Here is a 19,525-nt window from a genome sequence, read left to right as displayed (position 1 = left end):
GCCATTTTTTATGCTGCGGTTCAATACGACAAAATAATTCTGAGTAGTGGACACGCCAGTTTTTTCGGCTACGGCTCCATTCACACCTGCATTCGTCCTACATTGCGTTGCGTTTACGATAAGAACGAATATAATAATAGAGAAATATTATTTTATTATCCTTCCATCTGGCTTCCATAATAAAACCATTCTTTTGGAAAAGAGAACAATGTAATTTTTGGTAGGTGTGCCAGAAAAAGACTAAAGAAAAAGTAACTCTGACTTGTCGACAAGACGTTCCAGCAAACCGATCACTTTCAAAATTAAATAAATCACATCAGCCGTATGCGTTACATTTTATTGCGTTCACGATAAGCCAGAATAAAACGAGTATACCAAATAATGGAGAAAGATTGTTCTCTTCTCCTTACAGGTGGATTCCACTTGGACGATGGGAAATTCTACTTAAGTTGAGACGAAACTAGAACAAAAACTTTATGAACCCATATAAACGAAGGCCAATTTTTGGTCTGAGCAGTTATGGGGCGTCATCTTTGAAGAAAGTTGCAGATTCAATATGTTTGCCTCTGCCGCTTCTTGTCCCACCGACCCCTCCTATACATTCAACAATCTCAAAATATATGATGTTTACTTAAGCTTTTATGGCCCTGATATCAACTGCCAATGGTTTGCTAGCCGACTGTGTTCTGCTTTTCTCGAAGCAGGCATTTTCACCCGGTTAGAAGAAAAATTAACAGATGATAGCCCTTCTTATCAACGCATCCGAGAAAGTAGGATCTGCATTCCCATTTTCTCCCGAATATTTGTCCAGTCACATTCGTTTTTGAATGAAGTGTGTTTTATGGTTAAGTCCAGTGTCAAAATTTTTCCTCTGTTTTATGATATTGTGCCTTCAGACGTTCGCCACCAGGTCAGGCTTACATCTGATCAACATTTCGAACAACATCCAAGCAGAGAGATAGTCGGACCAATACAGAACGTTTCCCATATATGTGGCTGGTCTGGGGATCAATATAAAGTATTGACCGATATTGGTTCGCAGTTATTCAGGGAAGCCGATTGGATTAAAGATGTCGTGAGGGATGTAGGGAAAATCTTAGAGACGTATAAGGTTCATTTGGATACACCGAAATGCTTTGGTTTAGACTGGCTTGTGGAGCATGTCAAGGGATTATTAAACTTAGCGGATCGTGAGAAGAAGATTGTGAAAGTGGGTATACATGGGATGCCCGGTATTGGTAAAACCACCCTGGCCAAGGTTGTTTGCAAAGAAGTCTTCTACAGTCAGTTTGAAGTGCATTGTTTTGTACTGGGTGTGGGAGAAAGATGTCAACTGGAAGATGGAATCGTAAAGCTGCAAACCCATATGCTCAAAGATGTCACCCGATTCATGCCCAAAGAGGAGTCGCTCCCATTCAGAGGCGAAGTAGAACATATTGATCGAGGTAAATACATGCTACAAGAGTGTCTCAGGGGTAAGAGAGTTCTACTACTTCTTGATGACATTCAAAGTGCCGAGCAGCTGGAAGCTCTTGCAGGAAATTTCACCGACATTGGGGCTGGCAGTCGTTTGCTCATTACATCTCAGAATCAACAAATTCTAAAATTGGCGAATGTTGATGAAATGTACGAGGTAAGAAGGCTTTCTCAAGAACATGCCATGGAGTTATTCAAATTCCACGCTTTCCCTAGTTCACACTGTCCAGATCCAGAGCTACAAACTCTAAGCACCAATATTGTTGATTCTTGTGAGGGCCATCCTCTTGCACTCCAACTTCTTGGCAAAAGCCTGGTTGGTGAAGACGATAGAGAGGTATGGAAAGACATGGCAGACAAGTTAAGTGATGAGCCTTATATGCAAAAGAAACTTAGAGCCACCTACGATACCCTTGACCCCAATGAAAGGGAGATGTTTCTAGATATTGCTTGCCTTTTTACGGGGCAGGACAAGGACATTGCTATGATCTTTTGGGCCGAAATGAAATGGAATTGTCATGCGTCTCTCGCACATATTTTTCAAAAGTCCTTGGCGAACGTGGGCCCTGGTAATGAATTATGGATGCATCGGTGCCTCCGAGATTTGGGAACAACTTTAGCAAATGAAATTTCTCCAGAGCCCCATAAACGCACAAGACTATTCCATGAGGACGATGTGCACCATTTGTTACGTCGACCCTGGGTATGGATTCTCCACTTCCTATTTTTTTTCTACTGTTTCATTTGGTTATTTATGTTTGTCTCGCATGGTAGCTAGATTCCAGTTGCAATGGAAGTATGAAATATTTGTATATTTTTTATATGGAATCAAGGAAAAGGCCAAGACAGTTCGCTATCTTCGCTACGAGCCCAAGGAAAGGAAGACAGTGAAGCCAGGCATGTTCATGCAGCTGTACAACTTGAGGTTGCTTTGGCTTGTAGATGTTGATATAAAGGGACACTTTCCTGAGGCACTCTACTTTGACGAATTGAGATGGCTAAGATTGACGAGATGTTCATTAACACGGTTACCTCCGGGAATGAACCTGAACAACCTTGTTATTCTGGAGGTGACTGATAGCCAAATAACTCATCTATGGGACGAAAAGACAGAAGAATATTCAAACGTAAGACCTACAAAAGTTGCATTCTTTTTTCTTCTGAAGTTGCTATACTACGTAAATCAGAAACGTTGATGGTTCATCGAAACATTAATGCAAAAGCCTTTTACCCAGTTAAATATAGAAAAAATGAAACTCTAATAAATTCGATCCATACAAATATTCTCTCTTTAATGAAGTGTGAAGAATTTAAGGGTTTGGATTTATGTATGTCATGATGTTTGAACAGATATGCCCCGAGAAACTTAAAGTGCTTATTTTGAGAGGATGCGCGTCCCTGGAAAAACTTCCTCCAACAATAATCTATAACCAGTTGCAGATCCTGGACTTGCACAATTGCCAAACACTGAGAAACCTGCCCAATAATTTGGGGAATACTCTGGGAAACTTCCACAGCTTAGTTTCTCTCAACATGAAAGGCTGTGGCGTTTCTTATTTGCCCGAGGATTTCGGCATGCTTTCAAGTCTGGAAGAATTGGATATCTCTTGGTGTAAGAATCTATGCAACCTTCCGGCCAGTTTCGGCAATTTGAGTCGGTTGGAAAAACTAGAAATTCACCACAATTCAAATCTTCGAGAGCTACCGGTCACCATGGGTGGCCTAAAAAGTTTGGCTTATCTGGATGCCGGGTACTGCCAATTGTGTGAAAATGGACTCCCAGCCGGACTATTCGAATTGTGTTCATTAAGAATCATCCATCTAGAATATAACAGGTTTCGTAGCCTTCCCGGCAGCTTACAAAAGTTGAGTGGACTTTGGGAACTCCATGTGGACGGGTGCAGCGAGCTTTCCGAATTGAGAGCGGTCCCACTATCACTAGAGATGCTGTTTGCCCGTGACTGTATGCAATTGCAGAGCATATGCTGTTTGTCCGGACTGAAAAGTCTGTGTAGATTAGACGTAAGCAGGTCATGCCATCTGACGGGTCTGCCGGGATTGGAATCATTGCAAGGATTGACAACATTGAAATTGGTGGGATGTACAAAACTTTCCAGCTCAATACTCGGAAGTTGCTTGGCTGGTCTCAAGTCGCTGGAGAGCATTTTCATTGCGGGGCCCGGTGTCAGCTCAAAGCAATTACTTTCTTTCTACGATACCATCAAGGTAGGTCCAATGAAACTTCTTTCCTAACTTCCCATTCACGTTTGTCGTACTTTCTGTCAGCAAAATAATATGCGTATTTTTTACGGCACCGTCTCAAATTGAAATTATAAAAGTGTGTGTCAATTTATATTTTATTGGTGAATATTTTATTTTTTATGCAAGAATATTATAAAAGTATATCACGTGATTTGTACGTGTCATATGCAAGAATATTATAAAAGTGTATCACATTCAAATAAATGGCGAGCACAACAATATGTAAACCAGCTGTGATTTCTACAATATCTGCACTGCGAGACAGTTATATGTAAACCACCTGTCACTGTAAGTAAAAAATATATCTTGACAGCAAAGGTGACCATCAAATTGAAAGCTCTGCTCCCATTTGATTAAGTACCTTGACCTAACCTTCAACATCTAGTTGGCAGGCCGTCTCTTTCGACTTGGCTTTATGCACTCCCATATTATTAAAAAGTAAAACCTAACAATCTGCAAGAAAATTTAATTTATTATTAGAACAGTTCAAATAAATGGCGAGTACGTCTGTACAACATCTACAGTGCGAGTCAGTGTGTAAACCAGCTGTCACTCGAGAAAAAAATGTCGTGACTGCATAGATGACCGTTTATTTGAAACACATTTTTCCATGTTATTAAAAAGTAAAACCTTAACGATCTGCAAGAAAATTTGAACGTGACAATCTGCAAGAAAATTTAATTTATTATTAGAACAGTTCAAATAAATGGCGAATACGTCTGTACAACATCTACACTGCGAGACAGTGTGTAAACCAGCTGTCACTCGAGAAAAAAATATCGTGACTGCATAGATGACCGTTTATTTGAAACACATTTTTCCATGTTATTAAAAAATAAAACCTAACAATCAAACATGTATTTGGCAGGCCATCTCTTTCGAGAGTCAATGTCTAATGTCCACTCCAGCTATCACTTTGACTTGGCTTCATGCCGAGCCGAATGGAGAAAACCGGGATGAAAATAATTGTTTTGAGTACTGTGCAGTTGATAGTGAGATTAGCTACTGTGCAGGATATATTGTTTGTTGTCTTTCGCTTGGCCACAATTTTGATTGCGAAGGCAGGAACAGGCTGCGCTACAGCATTGAAAGGAATCATAATTTACGGGCATGTGAAATGATCCACCCGGACGTAGATTGTGGAAGAGAAGATGTGTTGGAAGTACGTGTGGTGAGAACGGAAGGTGATTTTGACTTCAATTGGCTGAGGATGGGAGACAAAATGAGAGTGAGTGCGCGCTCTGATCATCAGGATTGGAAGGCCTGCTTCAAATTCTTGATGTACGATCCTCTGAATGGAATTTATCCTTGTGTAGAAGAAAAACCTCCTCGTACCATAACATTTGGCGTGTAAAACTATATAAAGACATTAAGCTTTCTTCAAGCACACATTTTGTTTGTAATTAATTGTACAAAGGTAAATCCTAAAGGATGTGTATTTAACGTAGCCAAAATTTGAAAGTAACTCAATCCAAATATAAATGTTATATTTCTGGCTAGTAAATGGTGTTTCAATCTTATATTTATATAGTAAATTTATATTTGAGTATAGATTCGTGAGATTTTTTTAAAAGATATCGATTAGTTAAATAAGCATGTTGATAAATTTTCGTTGCAAGATCATGTTTAGGTTTAAAAATATTAAAATTTATATTTTTCAAAATTTCGCTTTGTAGTAGAATTTTTTTAGACCCAAAGTGGTTGTGATCAAAATATAGTAGACCTAGATTTGAAGATGCTACTGTTTTTTGTTTTTGAAAGTTTCATTTAAAAGTCATTTGTAGGCTTTAGAGGCATCTCTTTGGCTAAAAAATAGTCATAATTGACATAGCAAGTTATACCTCATTAGAGAACTTCATTAAATTTTTTGTGTTTCAAATAGTTCATCAATCAAAGTCTCATAAGCTGGGTCTCTTGAAGAGGGAAATATAAAAACATATTGGACACATAAATGAGTTGTAAAAGGGAGTTACACGTGTTGTGTCTTTTGACACATCATAGGGTATTTTGAATATTAGATAATTTGGGTGCCACCTTTTGGGTGGTTTTAGCTCATAGTTTTGTAATACTATTTGACGATTTCATATATTGCATCTCCTATATATTAGGTACATAAGATGAAGGGTGTTTGTAAGAGTCTTATAGATGTTGAATTACATCTGGATCTTTGGATATTTATAAGGGTGTTTATTGTTCTGCAAATACATTGTAATTGGTTGTTGATTTTTGAATAATATATTGGGTGGTTTTTGGAGTGATTTATTTTATTATTAATTTTTTTAATTGTTTCAAAAGGGTTTTCTCCGTGTAAATCACTTTGTTGTAGTATGCATGTTATTTATGTTTATTTTTATTGAATTTTTGTAACTATTATAAAGATTTGAAATGGTTTTGCATTACCCTCTGAAGATTAGTGCCGGAAGTTGTTTTGCTACCTTAACTTCCTTTCACTTACACGTAAGAAATCAAAATTATGATTTACTATTAAAGAACTAAATGATCAAAATAATGGACAACTATCTATTGGCCACTAGAATCAATTAAGTGGTTTGGTTTTTATTAGTTCTAGATTTCAAAATTTTATTAGACATAATTTATATTAACTCAAAATATGGTTAATGACCTATCATATTCATAAAATCTTATCTTAGGAAGGCAATCCACATATTTCTTCACAATATTTAAGGTTATTATATTGGGAGGCATTCAACAGTAAGGGGTGGAGTGTGAAAGTATAAGTGTGTTTAATAACTCTTACCTTTAATCTTAAATTTGATAGTCATTTACATGTCAAAATATTTAATATAATAACAAATATACTATTAATATTGAAGAATAAACATAAACATAAATATATGATATACAAATGATTTGTAAATCGTTTCTCTTGATATTAATACAAATGTAGAAATGAGAATAAAAACTTTTATAATAAATTTTAACAACCATAGTTAAAAAAATTAAATAAATACAAACAACGTAGAGGTTAAAAAAGTAGAAAAAAGAATTTAGAGTTCTAAAAGTAAAATTATAGTAATTTTTGTTTTGCATTATTTTTTATGATTTATTGTATTACTATTGCAAAATAAAACCAGAGTACCTATTTTTAGAAAAATCTATTTAAAGGACATCATAGATTTCATTTTAGAGATATTTATTTTTTATTAGAGAAAAGTAAACACTCAAGAGTTTTTTTTTATTGAAAGAAGCAAAAGAAAGAATTTATAAATCATTGAGAAACATAAAAAACATGAACAACTGATAAGTAATAGCTACACCTACAATAGAAGTTGATGTATATACATGAAACTACAACAATGATAGCTACAACTACAACAAAATTGGTTGTAGACACATAACAAATACACCTATAAATAACAATAGTTACTTGAAAAGTAGTTATAGCTACAACTACAACAAAAGTGGTTGTAGATACATAAAAACTACATTTTTGGACAGACAAATTAGCACATAGCATTTGAATTTCTATCTACAGTGGAAGGATTGGATTAGAAAAAATAATATTGCAATGAAGCTTCCAAAATCATCTGACAATCACATGTCTACAAGTATGAGATACAATATCAAAGGATGAAGAAGCACCAAGGAGAATTGTTTTCCAAGACAATGCTCAAGGGAACAAGGTAGGAAAAGCGGTGAATGGAGAGCTCCATAAATTTTTTAGCATGACTACAAAGCCAAAAAACATGTTTTATTGATTCTAATTTTGCACACAAAAGGCAAGTGGGAAGAGGGTAAACAAATTAAAGGCTGTTACTAATCTACTGTTTAACATGAAGAAATTTCCATGCTAAGAGTTGAGATTTTGCATCAACTTTGGACTTCCAAATTTGGAGGTTGACCATGTTCCATTTGGACTGAAGAAAAAATAAATGCCACATCTTATTGAGATGGGGTGAGATGGTGATAGGAGGAAGGATCTGTTTGTAAATGATTTGAAGTTGGAATAAGCAAATTCCACAAGCATTAGGTCATCTCTAATCATTGAAAAAGTTTGCATGACAATCTAGGAATAACAAATTATGAAGTTTAGGAGCAACTAATTTTTGTTTTTCAATAATTGGTTGCTTAGCAAAGCTGAGAGATGAAATTGAGTTTTAAGTAGAGGCCATGTTTTCCATTGGAAAATGGAAGGGTCCATAGATCCCAAAAACCTTAAATACCTTTCCTAAAAAAGACATTTTCCTTTGAACCTATTAATAGTAGCTAATGGTTTATCAAATTTTCTTGAACCAATCAATTCTGCCAGATAAAGGAATACGAGAAACTTAGCCCATGATTGAGAGACTAATAAAACCATATTAAGTTTGTTGAAGTCATTTAACAAGCAACCCAGATAACAGTCCTGCAAAAACGTCCAGGTGAGATAGTTTGGATGTGAAATTTAGTCAACTCCTTCCAAGTTACACAGAACAGCCCATGATCCATCAAGGTAGGTTCAACTAAAATTCTCTCTCCACTTCCAAATCACATTTTTTCGTCCTTACAGTTAGTAAAATAATTTGCTTATTTACTGCAACACCGTCTTATCAAGTGAATTTATAAAAGTATATCTGTAAATTTTATCTTTTAAGATATATAAAGTGATTTCGACATGACGTTTGCAAGAGTATAATTATATTATAATTTAATAGTTGAAATAAATGGTGAGTACGTCTGTACAATATCTACATTGGGAGACAATGTGTAAGCCAATTGTCACCGGAGGGAAAAACAATTGTGTCGACATAGGTGACCGCCAAAGTGAAACCTATTCTCCCATTTGATTAAAAATAAGTACTTCGACTTGACCATCAGGGACGCGTCTATTCTGGCTCCAAAACGACAGTACAGATTGACTAACACGCGTGTTAGTCACGCATTTTACACCATCGATTTTGCAATTAACGGTTGCGATTGACTAACATGTCGCTAACAGGCTGTACAAAAGATCCATTTTGGAGCCAGAATAGACGTAGCCGACCATCAGCATGTATTTCACGAGTGATCTCTTTTGAGAGTCAATGCCTAATGTCTAGAAGAGACACCTCGTACAATTGGCTATAGGCCGATCCAACTGGACAGAATGGGGAGGAAGACAATTATTTTGAATACTATGTAGTTGACAACGAGATTAGCTAGTGTGGAGGATATATCGTTTGTTGTCTTTCGCTTGGCTAGAATTTTAATCATGAAGGCACGAATAGGCTATACTACAACATTGAAAGAAATCACAATTTACGTGCATGTGAAATGATCCACCTGGACATGGATTCCGGAAGTGAAGATGTGCTACAAGTACGTGTGGTGAGAGTAGAGGGCAATTTTGACTTCAATTGGCTGAGGATGGGAGACAATCTGAAAGTGAGTGTGCACTCTAATCATCAGGATTGGAAGGCGTGCTTCAAATTTTTTATGTATGATCCTTTTAATGTAATTTAACTTTGTATAGAAAAAAAACCTCCTCATACAATAGCATTTGGCATGTAAAACTATATTAAGGACATCAAGCTTTCTTCAAGCACACATTTTGTCATTTCTTTTAAATGTACATACATCAATCCTATAGGGTGTGCATTTAACGTAGTCTAATTTTCAGAATAATTCAATTCAAATATAAATGTTATGCTAATCTTAGAACATTTGAATTCGAGATATTTTCATTTAGCACATAATCCTAAAAACCCATTTCATTGTTATTTTAAATTTTTCGGGAGAATGGAGATTAAATTTTTATTGCTCGTCCCATCATGCCTGCAATGCTCCCTCACTACAATGAACTTAATAATCAAACCATTTATGGTGCAATTTTTCATCCCTTACCATCGGACAATTTTTCTTCCATTATACTTTTGGTAGTAGTCTACAATGAACTCTACATAGATTTGATCATGTGGTAATGAGTTATCGTTTGGGTGATATTATACAAAGTATTTTGGTTAGTGGTTGAAGTATTCGATTGATTCTGGGCTTCTTGGTTGAGAGCTGCAAACTACGAAAAGTTGTAGATTGTTGTATGTGGCAAAGCTTCTATAATTGGATCTCCATATAGCAAAGTTTCCTATAGTCCATGTTTTTATGCGACAAATAGCTTTTTTGTTGCAAGATTTTATTCATAAGGTTTTGAGTTATGGGATTAAGCATTTGTTGTTTTCTAATTTTTAACTTATAATGAACTCTTCTTTAAAATTTGTTGTTATTGGTAGGATTGCGACTTTATAGACTTTAATGATTTTTTTAAATTTTTTATTAGTGATTATTTTTTAATATCAGTCGTTCAACGATCTATCATGTTAGTATTTAATTTTTTTTGAGGGAATGTCAAGTTTTATTATTAATAATTTTAGTCTGAATCAAATTATGATTAAATTTTTATGGTTTCAATTCAGTGTTCCATGGAAATGCGTTTTGCCCCCCAGGCCCAAGTCCCCCCGTCCCTAAAACTTTTTCCCTTTGTCCCTCGTCCCTGCGTCCCCAACGACCGTGGAACAATGGGTTTCATTGAATATAGATCTACTAACCATGGCTTTTATTTTTAATCATTGAGTTTAATCAATTAGATATTGAAGATGTTAATAATATATCACAAATTTATTATTTTTTTGAGTAATTAAGGAGAGTTCAAGCATAAATATCATATGATTTTAATTTTATCATTCAATTTATTTTTTCTTTATTTGATTTACATTCCATAATTTCTTGTTGTTCACATTATACGACTTTCTACTAAAATATGCAAAAAGAAAAAAATTACTTTAATTTTTTTTTGTTTGTGTAGAATCTTAACTCTAATGCATTAGATACTTGTCTACAAAAGGTCAACATTAACTAGAAGTAATAAATATTAATGGTCAAAGAGATATACAATACAATTATTTAATAAATTTAATTATTTCAAGATTGCTTGTGATTAACAACAATCTTAGATGTATTATTTTATGCACAACAAAAAACTTAGCTCATAACATGTAGCAAAATATTTGTCGTTTACATGAATTCCAAGCATATACAAATACATAGATTACAATTCCTTCTCTAAAATAACTATATTTATTTGTTGCGAATCCATTTAGTTGATGTTGAATGTCCTCAATTCTATGTTCAACAAAAATCAATGTTCAAAATGTTGACGAGTGTGACATTGAATATTGTTACAATGACCTATGTCAAAATTTACCATATAATGTTGTATCAAGCCACACAAATGATGCACACAAATGATGCCAATCATGTCTCTAGGAAGAGAATTAACAACTATAAGAAAGAAACAGAGATAAAACACAAAAATATACAACAACAACATAAATACAAACACAAATTTTTATTGTTTGTCATAAAAAAGATTACATTGTCATTCTTTTATAGAAGATCTCACACCACCAATTAAGAAACAAAACTAACTGTCTTTTAAGGTGGATTACTATCTAACTAGAGCTAACTTATTTACTAATCTATGCATGCATGCTAACTATCTATTATCCTATGCATGCATGGATTGATCAGTGCATGGTAATGGACTAATTGTTTCATGGCAGTGAGACTTCAGCATCACATGCCAACAATGTCAAGACACAATATCTAATATTTTATCAATAATGTTATTATTAATGATTGATGTCTTATCAATTTTTTAATAAAGTACTTAGAAATTCAATCATAGACTTCTTATAAAATTTATAAGATAATCTATATAAACTACAAAAGGCATAAATATTGCACCTTCTTTTAATGTTATTGATAATTATGAAAGAATATGCTGGCATAAGTATATAAACGAGCAATAATGTCAATTTCCTGTTTAGTGCGCCACAAAGACTAAAGACAAAGTAATTCTGAGTGGTGGACACATTATTTCAGCTGTCAATTCACAGCTACGATTTGTTTGTCGTACGTTATATTGCGTTTTCGATAAGCATTTCTTTATAAAAAAAACACTGTATTAATACTGAAATGGAGCTAAATTATTTTCTACTCTTTGCAGGCGGGTTCCGCATTCCTGAAAATGGGGAAGTCTACATATGTTTAGAAAAAAGCTGGAATAGAAACATTTTGAATACATATAAACCAAGGCCGATTTTGGTTTGAGCAATTATCGGGTGTGCTCTTTGAGAAAACTTGCAGCCTCAATATGTTCCCTGCTGCCGCTTCTTCCCCCGCCAATCCCTCTTTTCCATTCACTCATCTCAAAATACATGACGTTTACTTAAGCTTTTGTGACCCTGACATCATCTGCCAAAGGTTTGCTACCAGACTGTGCTCTGCTCTTGTTGAAGCAGGCATTTTCACCCGGTTACAAAGAAAATTTACAGATGACGGCCCTTCTTATCAGCGCATCCGAGAAAGTAGGATCTGCATTCCCATTTTCTCCCCAAAATTTATCCAGTCACAGTCGTTTTTGAATGAAGTGTGTTTTATGGTTAATTCCAGGGTCAAATTTTTTCCTCTGTTTTATCATGTTTTGCCTTCAGACGTTCGCCACCCGGAGAGAATTCCATCTGCACAAGATTTCGTGCAACATCGAAACAGCGAGATAATCGGAGCATTAGAGAATGTTCCCGATATCTGTGGATGGTCTCAGAATCAATATTCTTCGTAAGGCTACAGCAAGTTTTACTTACATATTTTTTTCTCTCTCCTTAATCGACATTGAAGTATTTACCAATATAGTTCACACTTTTGCAGGGACAGCAATTTGATTGAAGATGTAGTGACGGAGGTGGTGAAATTCTTAGAGTCAGCTAAGGTTCATTTAGATACTCCGAAATGCTTTGGTTTAGACTGGCGCGTGGAGCATGTCAGGAGATTACTGAACGTAGCGGATCATCAGAAGAAGATTGTGAAAGTGGGTATACATGGCATGGGCGGGATGGGTAAAACCACCCTGGCAAAGGTTGTTTGCAAACAAGTCTTCTGCAGTCAGTTTGAAGTGCATTGTTTTGTTCTGGGTGTTGGAGAAAGATGTCAACTGGAAAACGGGCTCGTCAAGCTGCAAAACCGTATGCTCAAAGATGTTTCCCAAGTCAGAGTCGAAGTAGATCATATTGATCGAGGTAAATATCTGCTACAAGAGTGTCTCAGGGGTAAGAGAGTTCTCCTCCTCCTTGATGACATTCAAAGTGTCGAGCAGCTGGAAGCTCTTTGGGGAAATTTCACTGACTTCGGGGCAGGCAGTCGTTTGCTCATTACATCTCAGAATCAACAAATTCTAAGAGTGGCGAACGTTGATGAAATGTACGAGGTAAGGAGGCTTCCTCAAGAACATGCCATGGAGTTATTCAAATTCCACGCGTTCCCTAATTCCAGCTGTACAGATCCAGAGCTACTAACCCTAAGCATCAATATTGTTAATGCTTGTGATGGCCATCCTCTTGCACTCCAACTTCTTGGAAAAACCCTTGTTGGTGAAGACGATAGAGATGTGTGGAAAGACATGGCAGACAAGTTAAGGGATGAGCCTTGTATGCAAAAGAAACTCAGAGCCTCCTACGATACCCTTGACCCCAATGAAAAGGAGATGTTTCTAGATGTTGCTTGTCTTTTTACAGGGCAGGACAAGGACATTGCTATGATCTTTTGGGCAGAACTGAATCGGAGTGTTCATGCTTCTCTCAGACATCTCTTGCAAAAGTTTTTGGTCAACTTGGGTTCTAGTAACGACTTACTGATGCATCGGTGCCTCCAAGATTTGGGAACTACTGTAGCAAATGAAATATCTACAGATCCCCATAAACGCACAAGACTATTCGATGAGGACGATGTGCACCATATGTTACGCCGACATTGGGTATGGATTTTCTTCCTATCCTATTATTTTATTGTCATCTGTTTAACGTTGCATATGTTTCTCGTGGCTATTTTATGTTTATGTCTTACATGGTAGCTAGTTTCCAGTTACTATGGAGGTAAGAATTATTTGTGTATTTTTATATGGAATCAAGGAAAAGGCCAAGAAAGTTCGTTATCTTCGCTACGAGCCCAAGGAAAGGAAGACAGTGAAGGCAGACATGTTCATGCAGCTGTACAACTTGAGGCTGCTTTGGCTTGCAAATGTTGAGATTAAGGGACACTTTCCTCAGGCACGCTACTTTGACGAATTGAGATGGCTAAGATTGACAAGATGTTCATTAACATGGCTACCTCCGGGACTGAACCTGAACAAGCTTGTTATTCTGGAGGTGACCGATAGTCAGATAACTCATCTCTGGGACGAAAAAACAGAAGAATATTCAAACGTAAGGCATACAAATGTTTTTTTCTTTTTTAGTGTAAGTAAGGGTTTGGATTCATTCGTGTCATGATGTTTGAACAGATATGGCCGGAGAAACTTAAAGTGCTTATTTTGAGAGAATGCGGGTCCCTGGAAACACTTCCTGCTACAATAATCTATACCCAGTTGCAGATTCTGGACTTGCACAATTGCCATTCACTGAAAAGCCTGCCCAATAATTTGGGAAGCTTCCACAGCTTAGCTTCTCTCAACATGAAAGGCTGTGATACTGTTTCTTGTTTGCCTGAGGATTTCGGTATGCTTTCAAGTCTGCAAGAATTGGATCTATCTTGGTGTAAGAATTTACGCGACCTTCCTGCTAGTTTTGGCAATTTGACTCGGTTGGAAAAATTAGAAATCCACCACAATTCAAATCTTAGAGAGCTACCGGTCACCATTGGTGGGCTAGAAAGTTTGGCGTATCTGGATGCCGGCTACTGCCAACTGTGTGAAAATGGACTCCCAGCCGGACTATTCGAATTGTCTTCGTTAAGAATCATCCATTTTGAGCATAATAGATTTCGCAGCCTTCCCTGCAGCTTCCAAAACTTGAGTGGACTTTGGGAACTGCATTTGGACGGGTGCAGCGAGCTTTCCGAATTGAGAGCGGTCCCACCATCACTGGAGATGCTGTATGCGCGTGACTGTATGCAATTGCAGAGCTTATGCTGCTTGTCTGGACTGAAAAGTCTGTGTAGATTAGACGTAAGCAGGTCATGTCATCTGAGGGCTCTGCCTGGATTGGAATCTTTGCAAGGATTGACAACATTGAAATTGGTGGGATGTAAAAATATTTCCAGCGCAACACTTGGAAGCTGCTTGGCTGGTCTCAAGTTCTTGGAGAGCATCTTCATTGCGGGCCCTGGAGTCACCTCAAAGCAATTACTTTCCTTCCACGAGACCATCAAGGTATGTCCAACGAAACTTCGCTCTCCCCTTCCCATTCACGTTTTTCGTCCTTTCTGTCAGTAAAATAATTTGCGCAATTTTTAGGGCACCGTCTCAACTTGAAATTATAAAAGCATTTCTGTCAATTTTATGATATATAAAGTGATTTAGACTTGATATATGCAAGAATATTACTGTATTATAATTTAACAGTTCAAATAAATGGTGAGTTACCTCTGTACATCATTTGCACTGCGAAAAAAAGTGTAAAGCACCTGTAACCGGAAGGGAAAACAATCGTAACGGCATAGGTGACCGTCAAACTGAAATCCTTCCTCCCATTTGATTAAAAAAAAGTAGCTTGACCTGACCATCAACATGTATTTGGCAGGGCATCTCTTTCGAGAGTCAGTGTCTGAAGCCTAGAAGAGCCAAGTCGTACAATTGGCTGCAGGCCGAGCCGAATGGGCAGAACCGGGATGAAAATAATTATTTTGAATACTGTGCTGCTGGGAGTGAGATTAGCTACTGTGCGGGATATATTGTTTGTTGTCTTTCGCTTGGCCAAGTCTTTGACTGCGAAGGCAGGAACAGGCTGAGCTACAGCATTGAAAGGAATCAGAATTTACGTGCATGTGAAATGATCCACCCGGACGTAGATTGTGGAAGGGAAGATGTGCTGGAAGTACGTGTTGTGAGAGTGGAGGGCGATTTTGACTTCAATTGGCTGGAGATGGGAGACAAACTGAAAGTGACTGCGGGCTCTGATCATGAGGATTGGAAGGCGTGCTTCAAATTTTTGATGTATGATCCTGATCCTCTTGATGTAATTTATCCCCGTGTAGAAAAAAAACTTCCTCATACAATAACCTTTGGCCAGCCTTAAACGACACACATTAAACAACATATTAAGTTCAGAGAATATTAGTCAATTCTGAGTGTTTATCCCTTTTAAGTCTAGAAATGTATTCTTAGTCTGACCATATACATTAAGCAGCATATTAAGTCTAGAAAATGTCTGTCAACTCTGAGTGTTTAACACTTTTAAATCTAGGAGTGTAAGCTTAGTGTGTGTGGTTTAAGCCTTTCCTAAACGTTGGCCAGCAGCGTGTAAAACTATACAAGGATATCTCTTTGTTCCAAGGCAAGTCTTACTATGCAGCCTTTCATTGAAATTGAATGTTTAACTTTTAATTATAACTTCAGCTGGGTTCAGTGCCGGAGAGAATTTATCATCTTCGTCACTTTTCCCACTTGCGCTCATTCAATTTTGTCAAATTTTATTAGAGTTCCATTTTTAAACATAAACTCTCATTTCTCAAATATTGAATAAATGATGAGAATCAATCTTAATAAGATTCTAGATTAGCCATATTTCAATGGTCAATGTTGAGGTTTTTCAAATTTATATGAATTTCGAATGGGATGTGTGTTAGGCGAGATGATTCATTAGTTGAACATGATTTAATAGTTGTGATAGTATTTTTCATTTTTGAAAGATTGAATAAATGATGAGAATCAATCTTAATAAGATGCTAGATTAACCATATCTCAATGGTCAATGTTCAGTTTTTTCAATTTTTTAGGAGTTTGGAATTATATGTATGTCAATGGAAAGGATTCACTTGTTAAGCATGATTTTATAGTTGTAATAGCATTTGTTTGATTTAATGTCTAATATTTTTGGTAGTATAACACTAGCAATTGTGACTTTAAAGTTGTTAGTGTTGATCATGAGTAGGTTAGATGAGCCAATAGTTGTGCGGACTAACTTTGTGAGCATGTAGTGATTACATGGAATGTTATAGGAGCTCTATTCTTTTTTAGCAATGCACATTATCATGCCTAGCAAAAAGTCTTAAAATGACTTTTTGAATATTTGACCAAAACCTAATTATGGTATCCTAAGTAGGGGAAAAGACCTAATAGTCACTCGTGTATCAATAATCACAATGTTCTTGCCCAATTAACCCTCCCAATTACTATCTTTAATTAAAAATAACCAATACGTGGTAATAAAAAGCCCACTAAAATATTCCAAATGTACCAATAGTTGCCCACTTGTACACCAAGTAGTTAAAATTTGAATGCTTAATTGGAGGAGTTGTGTCAATTTATTGGCAACCACAATGCACGGTTATTGAGACTATTTGTGCATAGGTACCGATAAAAATATTTATTAGAAGAATATGTACCAAATCAATTGTGCAATTTTTTTTGGTGGTTATAGCACACAATTATTGAGGCACCTATGAATAAATATCGGGTGTCACTTCTAAATGGTCACTTTTTAACTTTTGTGCTCATAAAAATTCCTTTCACGTTTGTTGTAACTACTCAAAAGTTGAAACAATATAGTGAACAATAATTGATGCATTTGTGCATAGGTTTTGATAAAAACATTTCTTAGAAGAATATGTATTAGATCAATTGTATGATTTTTTTGATGAGTGTAGTGCATAATTATTTGGATGTCTATGAATTGATATCTAATGTCACTTCTAAATTACCACTTTTTAACTTTTATGCACATATGATGCAAAAGGCACTCCCTCTTGCCTTCTACTTCAACACATAAAAACACTCAAACAAATGCAGAGACTCTCTGCTTATAAATTTCAAAAAACAAAAGTAGATTTATTCAAATCAAATGCATTGATAACCACATATCAGTTTTGTGAACATATTATGCACAATCATGGACTTTCAATGACCTCTCTTAGCACAATATCTCTCTACACTAATTCTCATCTATGCACATTCTCACCCGCATTTCATTCAAAACTTTTCTAAGATTATTCTTCTCTATCTCTGTCAATGAGACTATTTTGAACAACGCCCAAATTTCCGTTCAATTTCTCTACAAATGTTTGCACCCGCTCCTTGTCTCTTGCATATTTTTCTATCTAACGCCTTACATATAGAGGCATCCAAATTTTGTTCTGCTTTTCATGCTCTTCTCTATTCCCACACACTCTCTTTCCTCTGCTTCTTCTAATTTTTTCTCTTGACTTTCACTTCTATTTGTTATGTTCTATTCATGTTCTCTGTCTTGGTGATGTCTTTCCTCCACATAGCATCTTCACATAATAAATGTTTGCATCTATACTGCTCTCTTAACACTTTGCCAATCTACTCATTATGCAATTTTTTAAATCTTTAAAAGAAATGCCATAGGAAATTCTTTTACCTGTGCCACCTGCTCTGATATTCTCAACCTCCTCACTTTTTAACATATCTTTCTCTTTTATTTTACGTATACATAAATATTTGTTTCTTACACCAACTATCCTATAGTTTCATACCCATCTTCCTCGCATGCTTACACTTCTTACTCATGTGCTCATCGCCCTGCATTCATCTCCACATTGGCCCTTTTCTTTTTGGGAAATAAATTTTCTCTTATTCTAGTGCCTCTACATGCACTACACATCATAATCATACAAGCGACCTCTGCTCCATTGCAATTTGATTCTTATATGCCCATTGTTGACACCTACTCATTGCCTTATGTCTCTTCTTTCCTCTATTCAATGCAACTCCCTCTGTGCGTCTTTACTGCTTCGTCTGCATGACATTTTCATATTATTGTTTGTCTTCTTTATGGATTCTCTTATCGCAATGTTTTGTCTTCCATTCCCACGCAACGCTCTTTCTTATTCCATTCACACTCCCTGTGTCTCTTCATGCATGACGTCACCTTTTTCTCTTCCTTCAAGATCTACATTCAATTGAGGTGTTTTCTATTGTCTCTGTAATTCTACACATTCTCCCCACACTTGCACCCCTCAGTCTTCTCTTGTGCCTCCCCTTAGCATTCTAAAAGTACGTTGGTTTGATGTGTTTCAAAATGATTGTGGGGTAAGTGCACAAAGATGGTGTGCAGAAAAGTGGACACACATCTAAAAAACTTGAAAAAACAGGCATTGCGTTCGCGGTACTTAAAATTCAAATCACCTCGTACGCGCTAAGGTTTGTTTTCCCCTAGACTAAAGGGACAAAAGCACGTACGCGATTCTTTAGGACTTAGAACCTCGTACGTAGTTTTAAGTCCTAAAGCACCGCTTGTCAATAATTTTTTTTTTTGCTGACTGTGTCTTATTTTTCACGCGGCCGCAAGTTGAGAATTTGAGTTTTTTTTTCACTAAACTGCGCATGGGCTTGCTATTTTCTCACCCAAACGCCATGGATCAAGGTTGGTTTTGTTTGATTTTTGTTTTTGTTTCGCATTTGTTCAATATTTTTTATGTTTTGAATTTAAATTTGTTTATTTTGATTAGGTTTTTTTTAATTTTTTGTTACACAAACCAGATTCTGAAAATCCACAACAACAACAACAAGATGCACCTCCTCAAAACCCCAAACAAAACCCACAAAATACACCTCCAACTCCTACATTTGACCGTACCCCTGATACATAGGAGCAATTGCTTAATTAGTTAGGGCAAAACACAACTAAAATAAATAGACTGATTAATAAATTGAAAAAATCTGAGCTTGAGCATCATAAATCCGTTGCCACTAGCCTAGAAACATTAGCTAGTGGTGCCACTACAGTTTCCAATCAAATTACAAAATGGGGAAACTATAGGGATATGTGTTGTCAATATTATGCTAGTGGGTTATCATATG

The 19,525-nt window shown here is 36.2% G+C and overlaps 2 protein-coding genes across 3 annotated transcripts; both read left to right on the top strand.

Moving 5' to 3' along the window:
• Positions 1–413: 413 nt before the first annotated feature.
• On the top strand, positions 414–5,289 carry LOC131052303 (disease resistance protein RPV1). Its single transcript, XM_057986926.2, has 4 exons — positions 414–2,179; positions 2,310–2,603; positions 2,827–3,702; positions 4,607–5,289. The coding sequence occupies exons 1-4, from the start codon at positions 557–559 to the stop codon at positions 5,090–5,092; spliced, it is 3,279 nt and encodes a 1,092-aa protein (XP_057842909.2). The 5' UTR covers positions 414–556; the 3' UTR covers positions 5,093–5,289.
• Positions 5,290–11,693: 6,404 nt separating this feature from the next.
• Positions 11,694–16,261, top strand: LOC131052311 (disease resistance protein RPV1). Of its 2 annotated transcripts, XM_057986939.2 has the most exons (6): positions 11,695–12,080; positions 12,207–12,330; positions 12,421–13,522; positions 13,677–13,970; positions 14,048–14,914; positions 15,285–16,261. In XM_057986939.2, the coding sequence occupies exons 1-6, from the start codon at positions 11,867–11,869 to the stop codon at positions 15,777–15,779; spliced, it is 3,096 nt and encodes a 1,031-aa protein (XP_057842922.2). In that variant the 5' UTR covers positions 11,695–11,866; the 3' UTR covers positions 15,780–16,261. The 2 variants fall into 2 exon arrangements, with proteins under 2 accessions (XP_057842921.2, XP_057842922.2); XM_057986938.2 differs by having other exon boundaries at positions 11,694–12,330.
• The last annotated feature ends 3,264 nt before the right edge of the window (positions 16,262–19,525 follow it).

The sequence above is a fragment of the Cryptomeria japonica genome, chromosome 2 (assembly GCF_030272615.1).
Source record: "Cryptomeria japonica chromosome 2, Sugi_1.0, whole genome shotgun sequence".
NCBI classification, from domain to species: domain Eukaryota; kingdom Viridiplantae; phylum Streptophyta; class Pinopsida; order Cupressales; family Cupressaceae; genus Cryptomeria; species Cryptomeria japonica.
The sequence above is the reverse complement of the archived record's forward strand: the minus strand, read 5'-3'. Positions and strand labels throughout refer to the sequence as shown.

Bases quoted from the DNA above. Each gene is read 5' to 3' on its own strand.
- LOC131052303 (XM_057986926.2), top strand. From the start codon at position 557: ATGTTTGCCTCTGCCGCTTCTTGTCCCACCGACCCCTCCTATACATTC. The intron at 2,180-2,309 runs GTATGGATTCTC...TATGGAATCAAG, and splicing joins ATTTGTTACGTCGACCCTGG to GAAAAGGCCAAGACAGTTCG. The intron at 2,604-2,826 runs GTAAGACCTACA...ATGTTTGAACAG, and splicing joins AGACAGAAGAATATTCAAAC to ATATGCCCCGAGAAACTTAA.
- LOC131052311 (XM_057986938.2), top strand. From the start codon at position 11,867: ATGTTCCCTGCTGCCGCTTCTTCCCCCGCCAATCCCTCTTTTCCATTC. The intron at 12,331-12,420 runs GTAAGGCTACAG...ACACTTTTGCAG, and splicing joins TCTCAGAATCAATATTCTTC to GGACAGCAATTTGATTGAAG. The intron at 14,915-15,284 runs GTATGTCCAACG...TGTATTTGGCAG, and splicing joins CCTTCCACGAGACCATCAAG to GGCATCTCTTTCGAGAGTCA.